The 21,398-nt window shown below is 46.1% G+C and overlaps 1 protein-coding gene across 1 annotated transcript in view; it reads left to right on the top strand.

The window, feature by feature from the left end:
* Positions 1–21,398, top strand: part of LOC126419733 (GAS2-like protein pickled eggs) — an 817,704-nt gene that overhangs the window by 708,201 nt on the left and 88,105 nt on the right. The window contains exon 5 of the mRNA XM_050086911.1: positions 14,220–14,327. Within this exon, the coding sequence (XP_049942868.1) occupies positions 14,220–14,327 (108 nt within the window). The remainder of the gene's footprint in view (positions 1–14,219; positions 14,328–21,398) is intronic.

Genomic DNA, 21,398 nt, shown 5'->3' with positions numbered 1-21,398 from the left:
TGTGACGTCACTTCTTGGTGCACATTTTGAATTGCTTTTCTTCATAGTACTGTTTGTTGTCACATTTTTGTTGGTTTCGAGAGAAAATATGCTTTTTATCCCTACTGTGCATGAGAAACAACATACTGTGTGTTCTGTTATGAAGGGAATTATATAATACACACATCAAAAAAAGTTTTGCATCACCTCGATTCCGAGAGTTCCGGAATCCGTACAGAAAATTGGAATAGAGATCAAAGTAAACATCATTTCCGCCCTTCTTATTGCTCATGAAAACCGCACATTGCATGTTGCACCACCATATAGCGAGACGTTCTGAGGTGCTGGTCCAGATTGCTGTACACACCGGTACCTCTAATACCCAGCAGCACGTCCTCTTGCATTGATGCATACCTGTATTCAACGTGATATACTATCCTCAAGTACATAAGGCACTGTTGGTCAAGATTCTCCCTCTCCTCAACGGCGATTCGGCGTAGTTCCCTCAGAGTGGTTGGTGGGTCACGTCGTCCATAAACAGCCCTTTTCAATCTATACCAGGCTTGTTCGATAGGGCTCATGTCTGGATAACATGCTGGCCACTCTAGTCGAGCGATGTAGTTATCTTGAAGGAAGTCATTCACAAGATGTGCACGATGGGGGCGCGAATTGTCGTCCATGAAGTCGAATGCCTCGCCAATAACATTCCGATATGGTTGTACTGTCGGTCGGAGGATGGCATTAACGTATGGTACAGTCGTTACAGCGCCTTCCATGACCACTAGTGGTGTACGTCGGCCCCACATAATGCCACCCCAAAACAGCAGGGAACCTCCACCTTGCTGCACAGTGTGTCTAAGGCGTTCAGCCTGACAGGGTTGCCTCCAAATACGTCTCCGACGATTGTCTGGTTGAAGCCATATGCGACACTCATCGGTGAACGTGATGCCAATGCTGAGCGGTCCATTCGGCATGTTGTTGCACCCATCTGTACCGCGCTGCATGGTGTCGTGGTTGCAAAGATGGACCTCGCCAAGGACGTCGGGCTTGAAGCTTGCGCATCATGCAGCCTATTGCGCACAGTTTGAGAAGTAACATGACGTCCTGTGGCTGAATGAAAAGCATTATTCTACATGGTGGCGTTGCTCTCAGGGTTCCTCTGAGCCATAATCCGTAGGTAGCGGTCATCCACTGCCCTTGGGCGGCCTGAGCGAGGCATGTCATCGACATTTCCTGCCTCTCTGCATGTCCGAACAACATCGCTTTTGTTCACTCCGAGACGCCTGGACACTTCCATTTTTGAGAGCCCTTCTAGGGACAAAGTAACAATAGGGACGCGATCGAACCGCGGTATCGACCGTCTAGGCATGGTTGTACTACAGACAACACGAGCCGTGTACCTCCTTCCCGGTGGAATGACTGGAACTGTTCGGCTGTCAGGCACCCTGTGTCTAATAGGCGCTGCTCATGCATGGTTGTTTACATCTTTGGGCGGGTTTAGTGACGTCTCTGAACAGTCAAAGGAACTGTGTCTTTGATACAATACTCACAATCAACGTCCATCTTCAGGAGTTCTGGGAATCGGGGTGATGCAAAACTTTTTTGTTTTGTGTATTTATTGGCTTTTCAGCCTGTATTTCCTTGCGATAAATATGTTTTTTTAATTCGTACTACTTATCTTTCCCCCTACTACAACTTCCAAGAACCGTCCGTACTTCTAGTAAACCTCCAGAAATATCTTAGATTAGCCGACGAGTCCGCAGAGAATGGTATAAAAGGCGTGCACTATGACTCGCCGTGCTTGTCCATCCGAGTTTTGAGGAGGTTAAGACAATCCGTCCTTGGACTAACTTGGTGAGTCGTCGTAAACGATTCTTTCTACCTGTTTTTCCAAGAAGCTCCCAAAGTAGAAGCAATGTCAACGCCGTCGGATTCTCTGTAAAGTGCAGTTCTGCATCCTGTGATTCTAAGTCATTAATCAGTAATCTATAATATTCGGAATAACGTTCAAAACGGATGCCATTATGACATATTAATTTACTGAGCTCCATGAACTAGTAATGAAGATACAGTTGGTAATGATTTAACTCAAAACTATTTCCTGAGAGCTCGGTCCTACGACAGAACTAGATGGGAAGGCGTCCTGTCCGCGACTATGACGCGCAGCTCGCGGCATTTCGTAGCCGTTCGCACATTTTCCTTAGCTTGGACATCACTCATTTATTTGTTGAGATTATCGATTTGTGACACTGTAACACTATTGTAACAACGTACTTATCACGTGTACGCTTCTGCTTATATCTGTATTGGAAAAAGAGACTTTTATTAGCAAATACTTATTAAACAAGATTACTTGTTTCGCGCAAGGATAATTCTGCTTTTCGTACGTACGTCGCCGCTGATGTAGAGGGTGTTCTCATACCTCACACCACCCTGCACTGGGAGCGTCGTATGGTCCACCGGCTCCTTCAGCCAGAGTGGCAGCTGAAGCCTTACTGACGATGCTGTGCGTTTCACAGTGCCTCTTTACTCACTGAATGCTACGTGGTGTCCGCAGACACGATACAAAACTGTAGAACTGAAAAATAATGAAATAAACTGTGGCTTGAACGGAAGGGGAACCGTACAAGCTCTACTGATTTTTTTACGATACTCGGTTCGGTTTCATTCTGATAAATACTTAAAGTTTCCTTTTTGCGAATAAAAATGGCCAAGTTGTGTTGTACACTCGTTGCAGACCACGTATACCCCTCCTTGACGATAATGTTTCCCGATGGCAGTGGCATTTTTCGTCAAAAACGTTGGACTGTTTCATGAACTCATAAAACTATGTATTATTCCTTTTTCTCCAGGTATAAACGTCCTCAGCACGCTCGAAATTCTCCACATCAGGTTTCTTCCAAATGTTTTAATCTTTTGCATGTCCCTTTCAGTTAGTGTACAAGTTTCTGAACCATGTTCTCTACAAGGCCAGGAGTATGATGGAGTGGTTCGAGGAACACAGTGGTGATTTCCAGCTGATGTGCTGGGCTTCCAACTCGACAGATCTGAACCCGATCGAACACATCTGGGATGTGGTTGAACGTGGCGTCAGAGCTCATGGTCGCCTTCCCGGAATTTACGGGAATTAGGTGACTTAGGTGTGCAGATGTGGTGCCGACTCTCTCCTACGACCTCCCAAGGCCTCATTGGTTCCATACCAAGACGCATCGCCGCTGTTATCCATGCCAGAGGGCGACATACGGGTTATTCGCTTGCTGGTCATAATTTTCTGGTTCAAATGTCTCTGAGGACTATGGGACTTAACTTCTGAGGGCATCAGTCCCATAGAACTTAGAACTACTTAACCCTAACTAACCTAAGGACATCACACACATCCATGCCCGAGGCAGCATTCGAACCTACGACCGTAGCGGTCGCGCGATTGCAGACTGTAGCGCCTAGAACTGCTCGACCACCCCGGCCGGAAATGTTCTGGCTGATGGGTATATTTTACTCTGCAGAATGTCTTAAACTATTTACTATTAAAGTGATAGAATTACTAGCATCCTGCTAAGGAAACCCACACTGCGGCATACTGTGTACACATACAAACGTGGACCTACAACATGGTCGCACGCTCCGTTGTTCGTTGCTGACTGTACATCGTGAGTTATATAGCGGTCACCGTCCAGTTGGTCCTTGCGCTGCGTGAACAATGTTTCCATTCTCTCCCAACTGACTACATGAAAGTTTCGGCATCTTTCTTTTTGTTGTCTTCCCAACTGATTCTTGACCTACACACAGGTCTGTCTGTTGTCGTGTGGGTAATGATAGCTCGCTCAGGAAGTCGGGTCTCTGGACTACGGATTATTGAGACAGACCTTTTGGAGTCGTGTACTCTTTCGGTACTGTAAAACGTTGGGCTGTTTCATGAACTCATAGATCTATGTGTTCTTCCTTTTCCTCCAGGTATCTACGTTCCCAGCGGGCTCAAAATTCTACACATCAGGTTCCTTCCAAACGTTATAATCTTTTGCATCTCCCTTTCAGTTAGTGTCCAAGATTCTGAACCATGGTCTCTACGGCTAATAAGTTTGTTGCTTACTTTCATGTTACGTGGATCATTTGTACGAGTAACAGTAATGATGTGGAACGAGTTATCTTACATTCACATTACACATTCGTATGTAAATTTCGCCACTTGTTGATCTACAATTTTTTTAGTACTATTGCGAGTTAATGATTACTACCCATATTGTTAGAAAGTAAGAAATTAATGTATGCAAGAGAAGGATTTGTGAAGGAGAAGGCTTTTCAGCCATATACACGTATGACTGTAATTAATGTAAAATGACCTGTTCCACGTCATTTGGATTAATCGTACAGACGTGCTGCTAACTAACTAGTTGTAGAGAATAATAGTGTGTGTGACTGCATTGTAGATTTTGATTTTCGCGGAATGTGATTTGGTTTTAGACTCGAACGTATCTCTGAGGGTATATAGACATCCGGAGTCAGCAGGGATTCTTTTATTTACGCTGATGGGTACTTCATTATAATAGTTGTACCAACTTCTCTGGTGCTCGAACTGATGGGGAGTGGCCTACTTGTGTACGTCGTGTTTTTCGTTTATTGGTAAGTAATGGTGTTTTCTTGTTGCTATGGTGACCAGTTTGTACATCTTCCAGAGACCTTGTTCGGCCTCGCTCACATGAGCTACATAGTCTGTTCAGGCAAATTTCTGAAACCTGCCTCCCCCCATTAGCAGGCCATTACACTCTTCAATTTTGCTGTTCCTCTTGCGACTTTAATTTGGGCGAGATTAAACACAACACACAACGGTGAAGCTCCTTGTCTTCATCCTGTCTGCCAATTACTTTTCTACATAGACCGAATTCTTTAATTGATGGAGGTATAGTCGGCGCGTTGCTTACGTCGCCTGTCACTTGTCCGCTACGTCACTAGTCAATGGTGACGTCCTGAGCCACGATCGGTCACACTTTGTGAAGTCGGGTCGTAGTTTGGACGCAGTGAGAAGAGCGCCGGTGTGGCGCTGTTGCGTTGCGCAAGCGGTCGGCAGACGCCGACGGCGCGTCGTGCGTTTATCGGGCCGGCGCGGCGCGGCGCTTAGCCGGGGTCGTGGCGTTAACCGAGGTCGCGGAGGCTCCCCCCTGTGGTCTGGGGAACACCGCCTCCCGGATGGCTTTTCTCTGGGCTTTCTCCGGTCACGGAGCGCCACGGGCAGGGCCCGTCCCGTTCCGTATAAGGGCGGTTGGCGGGGGGCGGCCGGGGCACGACAATACGCGAGCCACGTCTGCCCACAGCAAGTGGACGCCATCGCCGGCGCCGGCGGCTGCGCCTGCCGCCATAGGCGGGCACTGAACTCCGTCCGCACACACCCCCTGTCCGTTTGCTGGTGTTATACACCACGCTGCCGTCCGGAATCGCCCGCTCCACAACGACGTAACCAGCAGCTGAAAGCAACCGTGAATGCAAAAATGGTTCAAATGACTCTGAGCACTATGGGACTTAACATCTTAGGTCATCAGACCCCGGGAACTTAGAACTACTTAAACCTAACCAACGTAAGGACATCACATACATCCATGCCCGAGGCAGGATTCGAACCTGCGACAGTAGCGGTCGCGCGGTTCCAGACTGTAGCGGCTAGAACCGCTCGGCCACTTCGGCCGGCACCTGAATGCAAACTAGACGCCCTTGTCCTTCTCCTGAACAGTGTTTTATCATCATCATCAATTATTCCTCATCTACTGCTGGATACCGGCTTTTCCAAACTTCTCCGTGCCCTGCTTCAGTCCAACTTCTTTTTGTTTTTTGCATTTTATACCATACAGTCAAATGAGCAATAACCAGTACCCTAACCACTTTCTTCCAGGCTGCCGACATGTAGAAAGAGGAGCAGAGAAGCATTACATTGTCTCTAAAATCTGCGGAATGATGAAAAGAGAATACAATTATATCTAAAGGGACATGCTTCAAGCAGTAATGTCAAATTCCCCGTGCACTGTCAAGAATAGACTAGCTAACAGTTGACAAGAAGATAAGACTTTGCAGACAGAGTGAAATTCTGCCTTTGTCTATTCATGGATGCCTGTATTCAGTCTAAGGCGCTGCAGTCATGGACTGTGCGGCTGGTCCCGGCGGAGATTCGAGTCCTCCCTCGGGCATGGGTGTGTGCGTTTGTCCTTAGGATAATTTAGGTTAAGTAGTGTGTAAGCTTAGGGACTGATGACCTTAGCAGTTAAGTCCCATAAGATTTCACACACATTTTTTTTATGCCTGTATTCGCGAAAGCACAGTATTCGCGAAAGCAACAGCTACTTCGGCAGATTTTATAGTTTTACGGCTATGTATTTATTCCAATTGTATTAGCCCATGTCTTCCTTCCTCCTGTCTTTGACAAGACACCCACCCCCACTCCCTGTCTATCTCTTTCTGCCCCCCCCCCCCCCGCCCTCTTTCTCCATCTCTTCCTTTCCCTTCTATCCATCTCTCCCTCCCCCTCCGAGTACATATGTTGCTGCCTACCTATCTCCTCCTCACTGCTTTTATCTCTTCCTCCGCAACTCTCTGCCCACCTCGTCCCCCATCCTCTCTTAGTCACTTGGTCCTCTCACCTGTCTCGGTCCATCTCCTCCTCTTTCCATTGTCTCTCCACATTCATGTCCATCCTCTCTCTGCCCACCACCTCCTTTTCATGTGGAACATACATACACTGAAGAGCCAAAGAAACTGGTACACCTGCCTAATATCGTGTAGGACCCCTGCGAGCACGCAGAATTGCCGCAACACTACGTGGCATAGATTCGACTGATATTTGAAGTAGTGCTGGAGGGAATTGACACCATGAATCCTTCAAGGCTGTCAATAAATTCGTAAGAGTACGAGGAGGTGGAGACCCTTCTGAACAGCACTTAGCATGGTATCCCAGATATGCTCAATAATGTTCATGTCTCGGCAGTTTGGTGGCCGGCGGAAGTGTTTAAAGTCAAAAGAGTGTTCCTGGAGCCGCTCTCTAGCAATTGTAGGCGTGTGGGGAGTCGCGTTGTCCTGCTGGAATTGCCCAAGTCCGTCGGAATACTCAATGGACATGAATGGATGCACGTGATCAGACAGGAGTCACATGTCAGAGTCGTATCTAGACGTATCGGGGGTGCCACATCACTCCAACTGCACACGCTCCACACCATTACGTAGCCTCCACAGCTGGAACACTCCTCTGCTGACATGCAGGATCCCTCGATTCATGAGGTTGTCTCACTACCCCTACACGTCCATCCGTTCGATACAATTTGAAACGAGACTCGTCCAACCAGGCAACATGTTTCCAGTCATCAACAGTGCAATGTCGGTGTTGACGGGCTCAGGCGAGGCGTGAAGCTTTGTGTCGTGCAGTCATCAAGGGTACAGGAGTGGGCCTTTAGCTCCGAAAGTCCATATCGATGATGTTTCGTTGAATGATTTGCACGCTGACACTTGTTGATGGCCCAGCATTGAAATCTGCACCAATCTAAGGGTTGCACCTCTGTCACGCTGAACGATTCTCTTCAATCGTCGTTGGTCCCGTTCTTGCAGGATCTTTTTCCGGCCGTAGCGATGTCGGAGATTGGATGTTTCACCGGATTCCTGATACGGTATACTCGTGAAGTGGTCGTGCGGGAAAATTCCCTCTTCATCCATACCTCGGAGATGGTGTGTTCCATCGCTCGTGCGCCACTATAACACTGCGTTCAAACTCATTTAAATCTTGATAACCTGCCACTCTAACAGCAATAACCGATCTAACAACTGCGGCAGACACCTGGCGCTTCAGTGTGTACAGTTACATATATGCATGTTTATATCTATGGTTTTATTACAGTAATGGGATGTGATTTTTGTAAACAATTTTTTAAGAAAATAAGCATTCGTAGAACAGTTGGGAAGGAGGAATTTTTTAGTGAGTAGACGAGTGTAAATGACGACGCGAACACATTAAACAGCGAAATTATTCGACGGGAGCGATGCCACCGCATGTAGTATGTCACTTTGGCTATAATTCTACTCTTTTTTGTCATTAAGTAGATAGTAGCTTGACAGATTTTGCATATTCTATAATGATTCTTTGTTTCCATTTACCTACTGATAGCGTGAAGACGACCACTAGCTGGACGAAATCGGTTACGGCACTGTGTGTTGCTTATGTGATTGCGTAATGAAAATTAATTTGAAAAATGAAAACGTAATCTATGAATGAGTGGATCTCTGTGGACCGTATGCCGTTTTTACGATACGGGTTTCATTAAATCGGGAAAAGCACAACACATAATCTGCTTATCCATCTCCCATCATTTCGTTTTGCTGAAGGAAAGAATCGCATTAGCTGACCTAAGTATGAGTAAGCAAAGCAGATCAGAACGCACGTGGTATCGGACGCAGTAGGTATACTGCTAAAGCGACGTTAATGCAGAGCTGCATCGTCCTGATCTTCGTGTCGTGACAGAAACAAGGTACGCCAAGTGCATCTCCATTCATTCTTTGAACTGAACACTAGAGGCAAAAAACTATGGCGCGTATAATACAAACTTAAACAATGTAATTAATAATGTACAACATGCAAAACTGGAGAAGAATATTGGCGCTTAAATATCAATACATCCTGCAGGTTCTTTAAGCCATATGAGCGAGAATGTAGATGACAAAGTATCATCAATAATATTTTCTTAGTGTTAACTCTTTTCGTCTGTCAGTCGATAACTGAGATGTACTAATTCACAGTCCACCAACAGAAGTCGCAATTTCTGTAAAGGTTTTAATGCATATGTTAGTGATATGGTTGATATGAGTAAGAACTCTGAGGTCAAATGTAAATGGACTTCACCAGATTATTTATTAATTTATCATAATACAGTATACAACACAATATGGCGGCAGTATGCGCACAAGAACCACTGTTTAGTACTGAACCTCCAGATGTGTCTACGTTTAGCCAGTTGATATCGACACAGTAAATAATAATTTAAGTGAAAACTATCAATTTCCTGAGAACATGGTCTTACGACAGAACTAGATCGGAAGGCACCCCATCAGCGGCTGGGGACTATGGCGCGCAGCCTGTACCTCGTACTTACACTCGTAATGTTTCGTAGCCCTTCGTACATTTTCGGTAGGTTAAGCATTATTCATTTATTTAGAAAGATGAATGACCGAGTTGGTTAACGCTCGACAGAGAGTTACCTCAGGGAGCAGGTGGAGTCGCCGGATGGGTCCGCTTTAATGCCAGCTCGTGGCAGAGGGGACGTCGAACGCGTGTGCTGAGGCGCGCAGCTCGATGCTGACATCTGCCGCGCCTCCGTCAAGTGCCGGCGGACACAATGTGTGCCTTGTTCCACTGTGCTCTCTCTGCTCCCCGCTGTCTGCTGTAGTGGGGCGTAGCGGGCCCTGTGTCTGCCGTCCACGCCGCCTCACGACTGCAGTGTGTGCAGGGGAGGGGTCTTAGCGGCAGGGCCGGCGAGGCAACTAGCGGGAAGTCGCCACGCGTATATATGCTCGCGGAATAAAACCTTGTAAGTGTTTTTTGTCATCACGAATTATGCTCACCAGGGAAATATTAGTCACCCTCTGGAGCGCAGTAGACCGTGCTGCGGCGATAGCAAAATGGCTCTGAGCACTATGGGACTTAGCATCTGAGATCATCAGTCCCCTAGCACTTTACTTAAACCTAACTAACCTAAGGACATCACACACATCCATGCCCGAGGTAGGATTCGAACCTGCGACCGTAGCGGTCGCGCGGTTCCAGACTGTAGCGCCTAGAACCGCTCGGCCACACCAGCCGGCCGGTGACAGCAGGCGGTCACGTGACACTTCGCCCCTGACGTGAGTTGTGGCAGTGATGTGGCGCGCGCTGGATGTGCCAGTCAGTTGTAAGGAACCAGCGCAGTAACGTAGCAGAAAGGAGCGTGAGCGCTTGACCGTACCACGAATGACGGTGCTCGATTTATTGGTGTGTCAACGTGGACTGTCCAGCGTATCTACACAAGGAACGACGTACTATTCGTCGTGATGTTAAATCGCGTAAGAACGTTGGCCGTGGAAACATCATAACTGACAGCCACCGGACGACGGCGGTTGCGCCGTATCAGTGGCAACCGCGTCCAAAATTCGTAACTATTCGTTTCTGTCAGTGAACGCATATATCGTTTACGTGACAAAAGTACTGTTGTCCACAGCAGCAGAGACAGTTGAACATCTTCAGTGGGTCGAACAACACACGAACTGAAAAATAGCTGGCTGGCGGCGTGTAACGTGGTCCGACAAGTAACTGTTATGCCTGTTCTCTAATAATGCAAGATGTCGCGAGCAGCAGCGGTCTAATGAGGCGTTCAACCTACGGCGTGTGGGAAATACAGATCAGAGAAGAAGTGGTTTTGTGATATATGTGCAGTGTTTTGCATACCGTGAAGATGAGCCACGACGTTTGCTGCAACATTCTCGGTGACAAGTGTCGTCCTTTGCTGTACATATTCGTCGTGAGTATCCTGTGGAGAATCCCTTCTTCCAAAGTGGCGGCAGTCGTGTAAAACTTTGCAGTTTGGCAGATCCGCAAGATCCAGTCATCAGTGACTGATTTCAGCTCCTGAACAAATTCCTTGCCGAACTGAACCCGTTATCAAGGCTGGAGGTTTAACGGCTTGAGCGTGACTAACTCCACGTCTGGTGCGCTTACGTTAGTCTCACTATTAACGGTGCCTTCCACCGGGTTAAACATTACCGCACCTCGATATCCTCGAACCTGCGCAGGGACGCCCGACGTTTTCGCCTCCCGGCGGAGCGCTGAACGCAGTCGCGGTTCGACATTTGCTCACTGCCGCAGAGCCGATAAGACGTGCTTTGATAAAATTACCAGCGTCAGGTGTCGTCTGCAGCGTTAGCCAGATCTACAAACAGCAACAACTAAAATAAGCAAAACTGAAATCGCACTGTAGCACTGTAGAAGGAAAAGAGTAAAGGTAGACTAGTGTTTCAGCGTAAGATACCTCAAATCACAGAGGGGCATGCGTTGCCGTGCTGCTGAACGTAACATGTGAAAGACCTTATTTACTGACGAACGAGAAAGTAGTGCATGACAAAGTAAAGGACTGTCGGATAATACGATAAGGTCATTACATATTATCTCTGTGCTTATTATAGGTACACTGAAGCGCCAAAGAAAGTGGTATAGGCATGCGTATTCACAGATATGTAAACAGGCAGAATACGTCGCTGCGGTATACGACAAGTGTCTGGCGCGGTTGTTAGAACCGTTACTGCTGCTACAATGGCAGGTTATCAAGATTTAACTGAGTTTGAACGTGGTCTTGGCGCACGAGCGATACGACACGGCATCTCCGAGGTATGGGATTTTCCCGTACGATTATGGCGCAGACTCCACAAGGCCACGGACCCAAGATGTCAACATTACGCTGTGAAGCTGGTGGTGGCTGCGTTTACATGGAGTAGACTGTGTCCTCAAGTGCAAACCGATTATTGATTGGAAATGGTTACGTTCTGCTACTTGGAGAACATTTGCAGCCATTCCTGGATGACATCGTGTTCCCAAACAACGATGGAGTTTTTATGGATGACAGTGGACCTTGTAATCGCGATTGGTTGGAAGGTCATTCTGGACAATTCGATCGAATGATTTGCCCACCCATAATGCCCGACATTAATCCCATCGAACGTTTATGGGACGTAATGGAGAGGTCGGTTCGTTCACCAGCAACAGATTCGGTGTTAGGGGGGACTATAGAGGCAGCATGGGTCAATATTTCTACTGCAGGGGGCTTACATCGATGTGTTGAGTCCATGCCACGTAGAGCTACTGCACTACGCGATATTAGGAGGCGTCGCGCGGCTTTTGTCACCTCAGTGTATATCACGCCGAGTACTGTGGATGTTACAGTTGCTTATTGTACTCTGTCTTTCTCTGTTTCTATTCTTATGAGCAAGGTGGATGTGATACTGCTAAGACACTGGACACGTAAATCGCTTTAGTCAGTGTCGGGGCGGTTGGGTTGAAGGGACGCGGACGAATTCTTTGGTTCGGCTTACTACCTGAGCCCCCATGTTACTGTTACTCGCTCCTGTGAACGGGAACGCGTTATGCAGATCTTGATGCTTCTCGCGTCCGTCTAGAAAAGATAACCTGAAGATGTCTAAATAAGGCGAAACGCGTCGTTGAAAAATAAAAAAACTAAAATTGCAACCAAGACTGTTTTTAACCAATAGTGTTAAGCACTGGTTTGCTGTATGCCACATATGGATTGGAAGTATTTCTTTGATTCGATTCTATTTCTTACTTAGTCACTAATACTGTGTGCCCTCCACATGTCTCTCTCTCTCTCTGTCTGTCTCCCCTCCGCATTTTCAGTAGCGATCCTGCTTCAAAGTGTAAGTGCTCCAGAAGATTAGGCTCCTGCGAGCAGAGCTGTTCGTTCGGCGCCCCCCTTGCTGCGAGATGCGGGCCCGCCCGCTGCCTGGCCCGCTAAGCTCCTTACGGCCCTCGCCGGGTCTCCGCGCCTCTGGGCTCTGCCGCCGCCGCCGTCTCTTCGCCGCGCTCTGCCGTGCTCTCGTGGTCGGTTTCCGCCGGAGTGCTCCCGCGGGAATCCGCCTCCAGACGCTGCGCTGGCGGCCATACAGGGGCAGACAGCCGGAAAATGAGCGCCCCGTCTGCTCGGCCGTGTTCGGGTCGCCTCGGGTCGCTTCGCTTCGCCGCGCCGCCTCGCCGCTGGGTTCTCCCTCGCGCGCGCCGACCACGCTCTGTCGTGTGCACTCTCGGACGACTGTAAAAAGCTGCGTTAAACACTGCACGAGATACCTCGCGCGACAGCAGGTGTCAGCTGGCATCCCTTCCGCGGAGTGGGGCCGGAACCCCAGCAGCTTCCTGTCCTAGGAAATCACCCGATTCATCAAACTGAACATAATTCTCCTTCTTTGAAGAAGTACTTTCTAGTGACGTGTACAAAACACAGGGTCGTTGAACAGATATTGATCCCTCTACCTCTGACATCACCCTATTGTCGAAGTTTGGGACGTGTCTTATTATCGGGTATTATGGCATTGCTGGAGATCGGAGATCACTAGAAGGCTGATTTAGTTAATCCGTTTAAGTGCACATATTAGGAAGGAAACCTCGTACTGGTAGTTTACCAGATGAGAAATCGGTTGGAAATTTTCCTCATGTCAGCACGTTGTAGGTGTCGCCACCGGCGCCAACCTTGTGTGAATGCTCTGAAAAGCTAATCTTTTGCATATCACAGCATCTTCTTCCTGTTGGTTAAATTTCGCAACTGTAGCATGTCATCTTCGTGGTGTAGCAATTTTAATGGCCAGTAGTGTATTTAGTCTCCTAACGGCTTACCGTTTGTTTACTATTTTCGTCTTGCTGTTCTTAAGCTTCAGGCCTTCTGTCTCACTTGCTAACTCTGGTTCTTCCGTCCTTTGATGAAGTTTTGCTGGATCCGAAGCAAACAAAATAAATGCCGTCCGCGAATCGAAGGCGGTTCAGGCATGCTATCTACGTCTGTTCATTCTCCGTCCCAGTCTAGTGTCAAGACTGTAGAAAGTAGATTTCGTGAATTCCTCCCTCAATTTTTCACTGTCGTTGCATGGTCTAATAGAAGCCGTAGCCTTGCTGTTTATCCTCTCCAACAAAGTGGTGTGGGTAGGGCATGTTCCCTGATTCCCATGTGCTGCTAGCAAACATGTTTTACTGCGACAGAGTCCTTGATGTCCATGCGAGTAAACCCCATGCAATCTGGATTTTGGTAATAGCTGCTTCTTTCTGTAACTTAGCTGATAGCCTGCAGGTGGCCCAGTGTGCTGTGGACCTATAGCAGTTCTTCACGTCTTCTTCCCTCCTCCTTCGCTTGTGAATTTTTTAGCATTATTCTAACATTATTGTAATTATCTGCTATCATGCTCGTACGCGAACGTTCTGTGAATAATGTAGTTTTGCTTTCACCATAACTTTTACTGTTGTTCCATCTCCAGATTTTTTTTCCTCTTTACATGCACAAAACTGCTTTCTTTTCTTTTTCTGGCAGTATTAATTCTCACAGTATACCTACCGTAATTCTGATTCTTGCTAAAGTTGCCAGTTTTCATGCCCGTATGTCTCAGAGTGAATTAATGTAATTTCTTAGGTGGATTTTTCACAATCTTTGACAGAGTGCCGTATGGACTTGCTAACCATGTGTTTCTTCTATTTCCAGGTGCGGGACCTGGTGGAGCGATGTTCGTGTCCCGTGCAGTTCCCAATGATACGCGTCTCCGAGGGAAAGTACCGCATTGGTGACACCAAGGTGCTAATCTTCGTTAGGGTGAGTACCACACACACAGCAGATTCATACCTGTAGCGCACAGACTCCGTAGCTCTGTCAGAAACGAGAAACGACGTCCAGTATTAGTTAAATGGAAAGGAAGTGTCTTGGAGGGAAGTTATAAGGTGAACACCAACAAAATCAAAACGAGGGTAATGGAATGTAGTCGACGTAAATGAGACGATACACGGGAAATTAAATTAGAAAACACATCAGAGACACGATATGGTGTTTGATACGTGGACAGTAGAATAACAGACAACAGCAGAAATAACGAGGTTACAGTATGCAGACTGACAATAACAAGGAAAGCTTATCTCAAAAAGAGAAGATTTTCAGCATAGAATACAAATTTACGTGTTACGATGACGTGTATTTGTCTGGAGTGTGTCTTAATAGTAAAGCAATCAGGAATAAGAAGATTGTTTTGAACGGCATGGTCCTGTTGGAGTTGGTATGCCGTTGCCTTTGTCCGACCTGTGAAGTGACTTATACGAGGATCTACAGTCCAATGTGGGTTCCGAACCACGGTGCATCTCGACTCTTTTCACATCAACAGACATTGCCAGAGGTGAAGGAACTAATACGTGGATCGAACCCGACCCAATACCTTTGGATTTGTAGTCTAGCACTTTACTTCATTTTTTCATATACCGTTTAATGATATTCTGTGCCATGAAAATGACAACGGAGAAAGTTCACGGGCAGGGTTTGAATTCTTTTCCTTCTACAAGCAGATCGGCGGAAGGGGGCTCGGGACAGAGTGACTGGCGGCGTGCTTTGAAGTCTGGCTTCCACTGAGCCACCAAAGCGTAAAATTGAAGTGAAATACGGACGATAGACGGTATGGAGATGAGCCAACAGAATGCTTGGAAATTGCGTGTTACGGCAGACTGCGGAAGACTAGATGGTTCGATTGGACAAGCAGCGCAAAGGTACTGAACCGAACCAAGGAGAAAAGAGCTTTGTGGGACAACGTCACTAAGACAAGTGCTAGGTTGACAACATGAATCCTGATTCATTAAGTGGTAGTTACTTTAGTAATAGAGGGAAATGTAAGGGTTCAAAAATTGTTGAAGGAGACCAAGGCTTAAATGCAGCAAGTAGATTCAAACAGATGTAGCTTGCAGTGGTTGTTGAGAAATGAAGAGGTCTGCACAGAATGGACTAGCATGGAAAGCTTCACCAATCCAGAGTCGCAGTATTAAGCAGAGAATGCGCAGTGTTGAGGGCATCACACAGCTTGCACGTGCCCTCGTGACAGAGGAGTGACTCATAACAGGCAGATGACAGCTCGACGTTTGCAGTATATCTTCGCTATGTGTCCCGCGTATTGCTTTTCAAATGTCAGGGACGCTGTATGACCCGTTCAGTTGCCGAGGTAAGAAATCTCATTAGTTGGTGAAGGGAAGAAACAGGGAACTCTTTTTCAAATACCGTTGAACCGGACACATTTCCAGTGAGTCGTGTAAGTCTGATAGAGAGAAAATGCCAAAACAGTTTTCTGCTTCACCTTTCGTCAGATATATAGAGGGCAGCGTAGGGCATCAATCAGCGAGTCTGAGAGGTTAACGGAGTGGTACCGGATTGCATTATCGCTGCCTTCACTGTCAGTAGAAAACAGAAGGGAGGGAAGATTAGCATTTAATGCCGCCTCAGTTCATTACAGACGAAACACAAGCTGATATTACGGAAGGATAGTGAAGGAAATCGACGGTGCCCTTACAAAGGAACTTTCCCGCCATTCGTCTGGAGCGATTTAGGGATGCCCGGACGCAGATTTGAACCGATTACTCTCGAATGCGCCTCCAGTGTGATAATTACTGCGCTGTCTCCCTCGGCAGCGCAGCAATGCTGGATATGTGTGTAAAGTTCAGATTCAGAGCTCACCAAGATAATACGCAGTGCAGGTGAGACACAACTGCAGATCTTGTGACCCTCCAACGCCGCTTAATCTACATCATACTCCGCAAGCCACCTAATGGTGTGTGGCAGAGGGTACTTTTTCTACCACTAACTCAGCCGTCCAGCCCTGTTCCATTCGCGAATAGCGCGTTGGAAGAATGATTGTCGGTAAGCCTCTGTATTGGCTCTAATTCTCGAATTTTCTTCTCATTACGCGAGACGTTTGTAGGGGGAAGTAATATGCTGTCCGACTCTTCCCGGAAAGTGCTGTCTCGAAATTTCCTTTTTTAAAATTACGATTTAACCTTTTTTAGGATTCCGTGCCTCAGTCAGTAATAGCGGAATCCTTACGGGATCACTTTGTTGTCTGGCCGACTATCAAATACCTGTTTCTCAAGAACTGGTAGAGGCAACAAGTTCAAATTTATGCCGCATGCTGAGGGCTACGATGTTTCTGTTAAGATACAAAACTAGTGGCGTATCGCTTCAGGCAGACTGGCCACATTATCTAAAAAATGTGTAATTGGGTGAGCAATTGGCAGGAATAACTATGACTCTCTTATGGTAGCCAATGCCTCGTCACCAGTAGAATCACATCTTCAAAGGCAAGGAACCCCTGGTTAGAGTAATGATGTTTCTCTTAAGATACACAACTAGTTGCGTATCGCTGCGGAAGTGTGGCGGTTCAGGATTTTCCGCACGAATTGACCTCTAGATTATGTTCCATAAATGTTCGACGGGATTCATACGCTCAAATTGTCCACAAAGTTCTTCAAACCAGTCGGGAGCAACTGTGGCCCGGTATCAGGCAGTATTGTCGCCCGTAAGAATTCCATCGTTCTTCGGTACGTGAATGGTCTCCAAGTAGTCGAACATAATCATGGTCGGTACAATTCCATCTAAACACAATCCACGGCATTATGGAGCCACCACCAGTTTGCGCAGTGCCTTGTTGACGACATGGCTCCACGGATCCGTGCGGTCTGCGGCACGCTCGAAGCCTACCATCAGCTCTCACCAACTGAAATCGGGTCTCATCTGACCAGGCCAAGGTTTTCCAGTCGTCCAAGGTCCAACCATTATGTTCACGACCCCAGGAGAGGCGCTGTAGGTGATGTCGTGCTGTCAGCAAAGGCACTTGGGTGGGCCGTCTGCTGCGATGGCCCATTAACGCCAGATTTAACCGCACTGTCCTAACAGATACGTCCCACATTGATTTCTGCAGTAAGGTCAAGCAGTATTGCTTCTCTATTAGCTCTAACAGCTGTACGCAAATGCCGCTGCTCACCGCTGTTATATGATGGCCGCCGCCCGCTACGTTGTCCACGGTCAGAGGTAATGCCTGAAGTGTGGTATTTTCGCCACACGCTTGAGATTGTGGATCTCTGAATATTGAATTCCCTAACGATTTCCAAAATGGAATGTCCGATGCGTTTTGCTCCGACTACCATTCGCCGTGCAAAGTCTGTTAATCCCTGTTATTCGGTCACGTCAGAAACTTTTTCATATCAATCACCCGAGTGCAAATGACGGCTCCGGCAATTCACTGCCCTTTTATACGTTGCGTACGCGATGCTACCGCCATCTGTATATTGCATATCGCTAGCCCATGACCCACTTCAGTGTTGTTGTTGTTTTCAGTCCAGAGACTGGTTTGATGGAGCTCTCCATGCTACTCTATCCTGTGCAAGCTTCTTCATCTCCCAGTACCTACTGCAGCCTACATCCTTCTGAATCTGCTTAGTGTATTCATCTCTTGGTCTCTCTCTACGATTTTTACCCTCCGCGCTGCCCTCCAATACCAAATTGGTGATCCCTTGATGCCTCAGAATATGTCCTCCACCCAACCCCCTCTTCTAGTCAAGTTGTGCCACAAATTTCTCTTCTTCCCAATTCTATTCAATACCTCCTCATTAGTTATGTGATCTACCCATCTAATCTTCAGCATTCTTCTGTAGCACCACATTTCGAAAGCTTCTATTCTCTTCTTGTCCAAACTATTTATCGTCCATGTTTCACTTCCATACATGGCAACACTCCATACAAATACTTCCAGAAACGACTTCCTGACACTTAAATCTACACTCGATGTTAACAAATTTCTCTTCTTCAGAAACTCTTTCCTTGCCATTGCCAGTCTACATTTTATATCCTCTCTACTTTAACCATCATGAGTTATTTTGCTCCCCAAATAGCAAAACTCCTTTAGTACTTTAAGCGTCTCGTTTCCTTATCTAATTCCCGCAGCATCACCGGATTGTATTCGACTACATTCCATTATCCTCGATTTGCTTTTGTTGATGTTCATCTTATATCCTCCTTTCAAGACACTGTCCATTCCGTTCAGCTACTCTTCCAGCTCCTTTGCTCTCTCTCACAGAATTACAATGTCTTCGGCGAACCTCAAGTTCTTATTTCTTCTCCATGGATTTTAATTCCTACTCCTAATTTTCCTTTTGTTTCCTTTATTGCTTGCTCAATATACAGATTGAATAACATCGTGGATAGGCTACGACCCTGTCTCACTCCCTTCCCAACCACTGCTTCCCTTTAATGCCCCTCGACTCTTATAACTGCCATCTGGTTTCTGTACAAATTGTAAATAGCCTTTCGCTCCCTGTATTTTACTCCTGCCACCTTTAGAATTTGAAAGAGAGTATTCCAGTGAACATTGTCAAAAGCTTTCTCCAAGTCTACAAATGCTAGAAACGTAGGTTTGCCTTTCCTTAATCTTTCTTCTAAGATAACTCGTAGGGCCAGTATTGCTTCACCTGCTCCAACATTTCTACGGAACCCAGACTGATCTTCTCCGAGGTCGGCTTCTACCAGTTTTTCCATTTTTTATCAAAACCTATAGAGCACTTCCAGTTGACCTAGCACCATGAATTACGACAAGATGCAAGCTTTCACAGTACAAGAAAATGAAATAATACGAAAATGGATAATTTTTTTTTTTTTTTTTTTTTTTTTTTTTTCATCAGTCTACTGACTGGTATGATGCGGCCCGCCACGAATTCCTTTCCTGTGCTAACCTCTTCATCTCAGAGTAGCACTTGCAACCTACGTCCTCAATTATTTGCTTGACGTATTCCAATCTCTGTCTTCCTCTACAGTTTTTGCCCTCTACAGCTCCCTCTAGTACCATGGAAGTCATTCCCTCATGTCTTAGCAGATGTCCTATCATCCTGTCCCTTCTCCTTATCAGTGTTTTCCACATATTCCTGTCCTCTCCGATTCTGCGTAGAACATCCTCATCCCTTACCTTATCAGTCCACCTAATTTTCAACACTCGTCTATAGAACCACATCTCAAATGCTTCGATTCTCTTCTGTTCCGGTTTTCCCACAGTCCATGTTTCACTACCATACAATGCTGTACTCCAGACGTACATCCTCAGAAATTTCTTCCTCAAATTAAGGCCGGTATTTGATATTAGTAGACTTCTCTTGGCCAGAAATGCCTTTTTTGCCATAGCGAGTCTGCTTTTGATGTCCTCCTTGCTCCGTCCGTCATTGGTTATTTTACTGCCTAGCTAGCAGAATTCCTTAACTTCATTGACTTCGTGACCATCAATCCTGATGTTAAGTTTCTCGCTGTTCTCATTTCTACTACTTCTCATTACCTTCGTCTCTCTCCGATTTACTCTCAAACCATACTGTGTACTCATTAGACCATTCCGTTCAGCAGATCATTTAATTCTTCTTCACTTTCACTCAGGATAGCAATGTCATCAGCGAATCGTATCATTTATATCCTTTCACCTTGTATTTTAATTCCACTCCTGAACCTTTCTTTTATTTCCATCATTGCTTCCTCGATGAACAGATTGAAGAGTAGGGGCGAAAGGCTACAGCTTTGTCTTACACCCTTCTTAATACGAGCACTTCGATCTTGATCGTCCACTCTTATTATTCCCTCTTGGTTGTTGTACATATTGTATATGACCCGTCTCTCCCTATAGCTTACCCCTACTTTTTTCAGAATCTCGAACAGCTTGCACCATTTTATATTGTCGAACGCTTTGTCCAGATCGACAAATCCTATGAAAGTGCCTTGATTTTTCTTTAGCCTTGCTTCCATTATTAGCCGTAACGTCAGAATTGCCTCTCTCGTCCCTTTACTTTTCCTAAAGCCAAACTAATCGTCACCTAGCGCATTCTCAATTTTCTTTTCCATTCTTCTGTATATTATTCTTGTAAGCAGCTTCGATGCATGAGCTGTTAAGCTGATTGTGCGATAATTCTCGCACTTGTCAGCTCTTGCCGTCTTCGGAATTGTGTGGATGATGCTTTTCCGAAAGTCAGATGGTATATCGCCAGACACATATATTCTACACACCAACGTGAATAGTCGTTTTGTTGCCACTACCCCCAATGATTTTAGAAATTCTGATGGAATGTTATCTATCCCTTCTGCCTTATTTGACCGTAAGTCCTGCAAAGCTCTTTTAAATTCCGATTCTAATACTGGATCCCCTATCTCTTCTAAATCGACTCCTGTTTCTTCTTCTATTACATCAGACAAATCTTCACCCTCATAGAGGCTTTCAATGTATTCTTTCCACCTATCTGTTGTGTTGACTTTCCTGTATGCTGAGTCTGTCCTTCCGACAATCATATCTTTTTCGATGTCTTCACATTTTTCCTGCAGTCATTTCGTCTTAGCTTCCCTGCACTTCCTATTTATTTCATTCCTCAGCGACTTGTATTTCTGTATACCTGATTTTCCCGGAACATGTTTGTACTTCCTCCTTTCATCAATCAACGGAAGTATTTCTTATGTTACCCATGGTTTCTTCGCAGCCACCTTCTTTGTACCTATGTTTTCCTTCCCAACTTCTGTGATGGCCCTTTTTAGAGATGTCCATTCGTCTTCAACTGTACTGCCTACTGCGCTATTCCTTATTGCTGTATCTATAGCATTAGAGAACTTCAAACGTATCTCGTCATTCCTTAGTACTTCCGTATCCCACTTATTTGCGTATTGATTCTTCCTGACTAGTGTCTTGAACTTCAGCCTACTCTTCATCACTGCTATATTGTGATCTGAGTCTATATCTGCTCCTGGGTACACCTTACAATCCAGTATCTTATTTCGGAATCTCTGTCTGACCATGATGTAATCTAATTGAAATCTTCCCGTATCTCCCGGCCTTTTCCAAGTATA

The sequence above is a fragment of the Schistocerca serialis genome, chromosome 9, assembly GCF_023864345.2.
Source record: "Schistocerca serialis cubense isolate TAMUIC-IGC-003099 chromosome 9, iqSchSeri2.2, whole genome shotgun sequence".
NCBI lineage: Eukaryota > Metazoa > Arthropoda > Insecta > Orthoptera > Acrididae > Schistocerca > Schistocerca serialis.
Note: the sequence above shows the minus strand (reverse complement) of the source record. Positions and strands in the feature narration are given on the sequence as shown.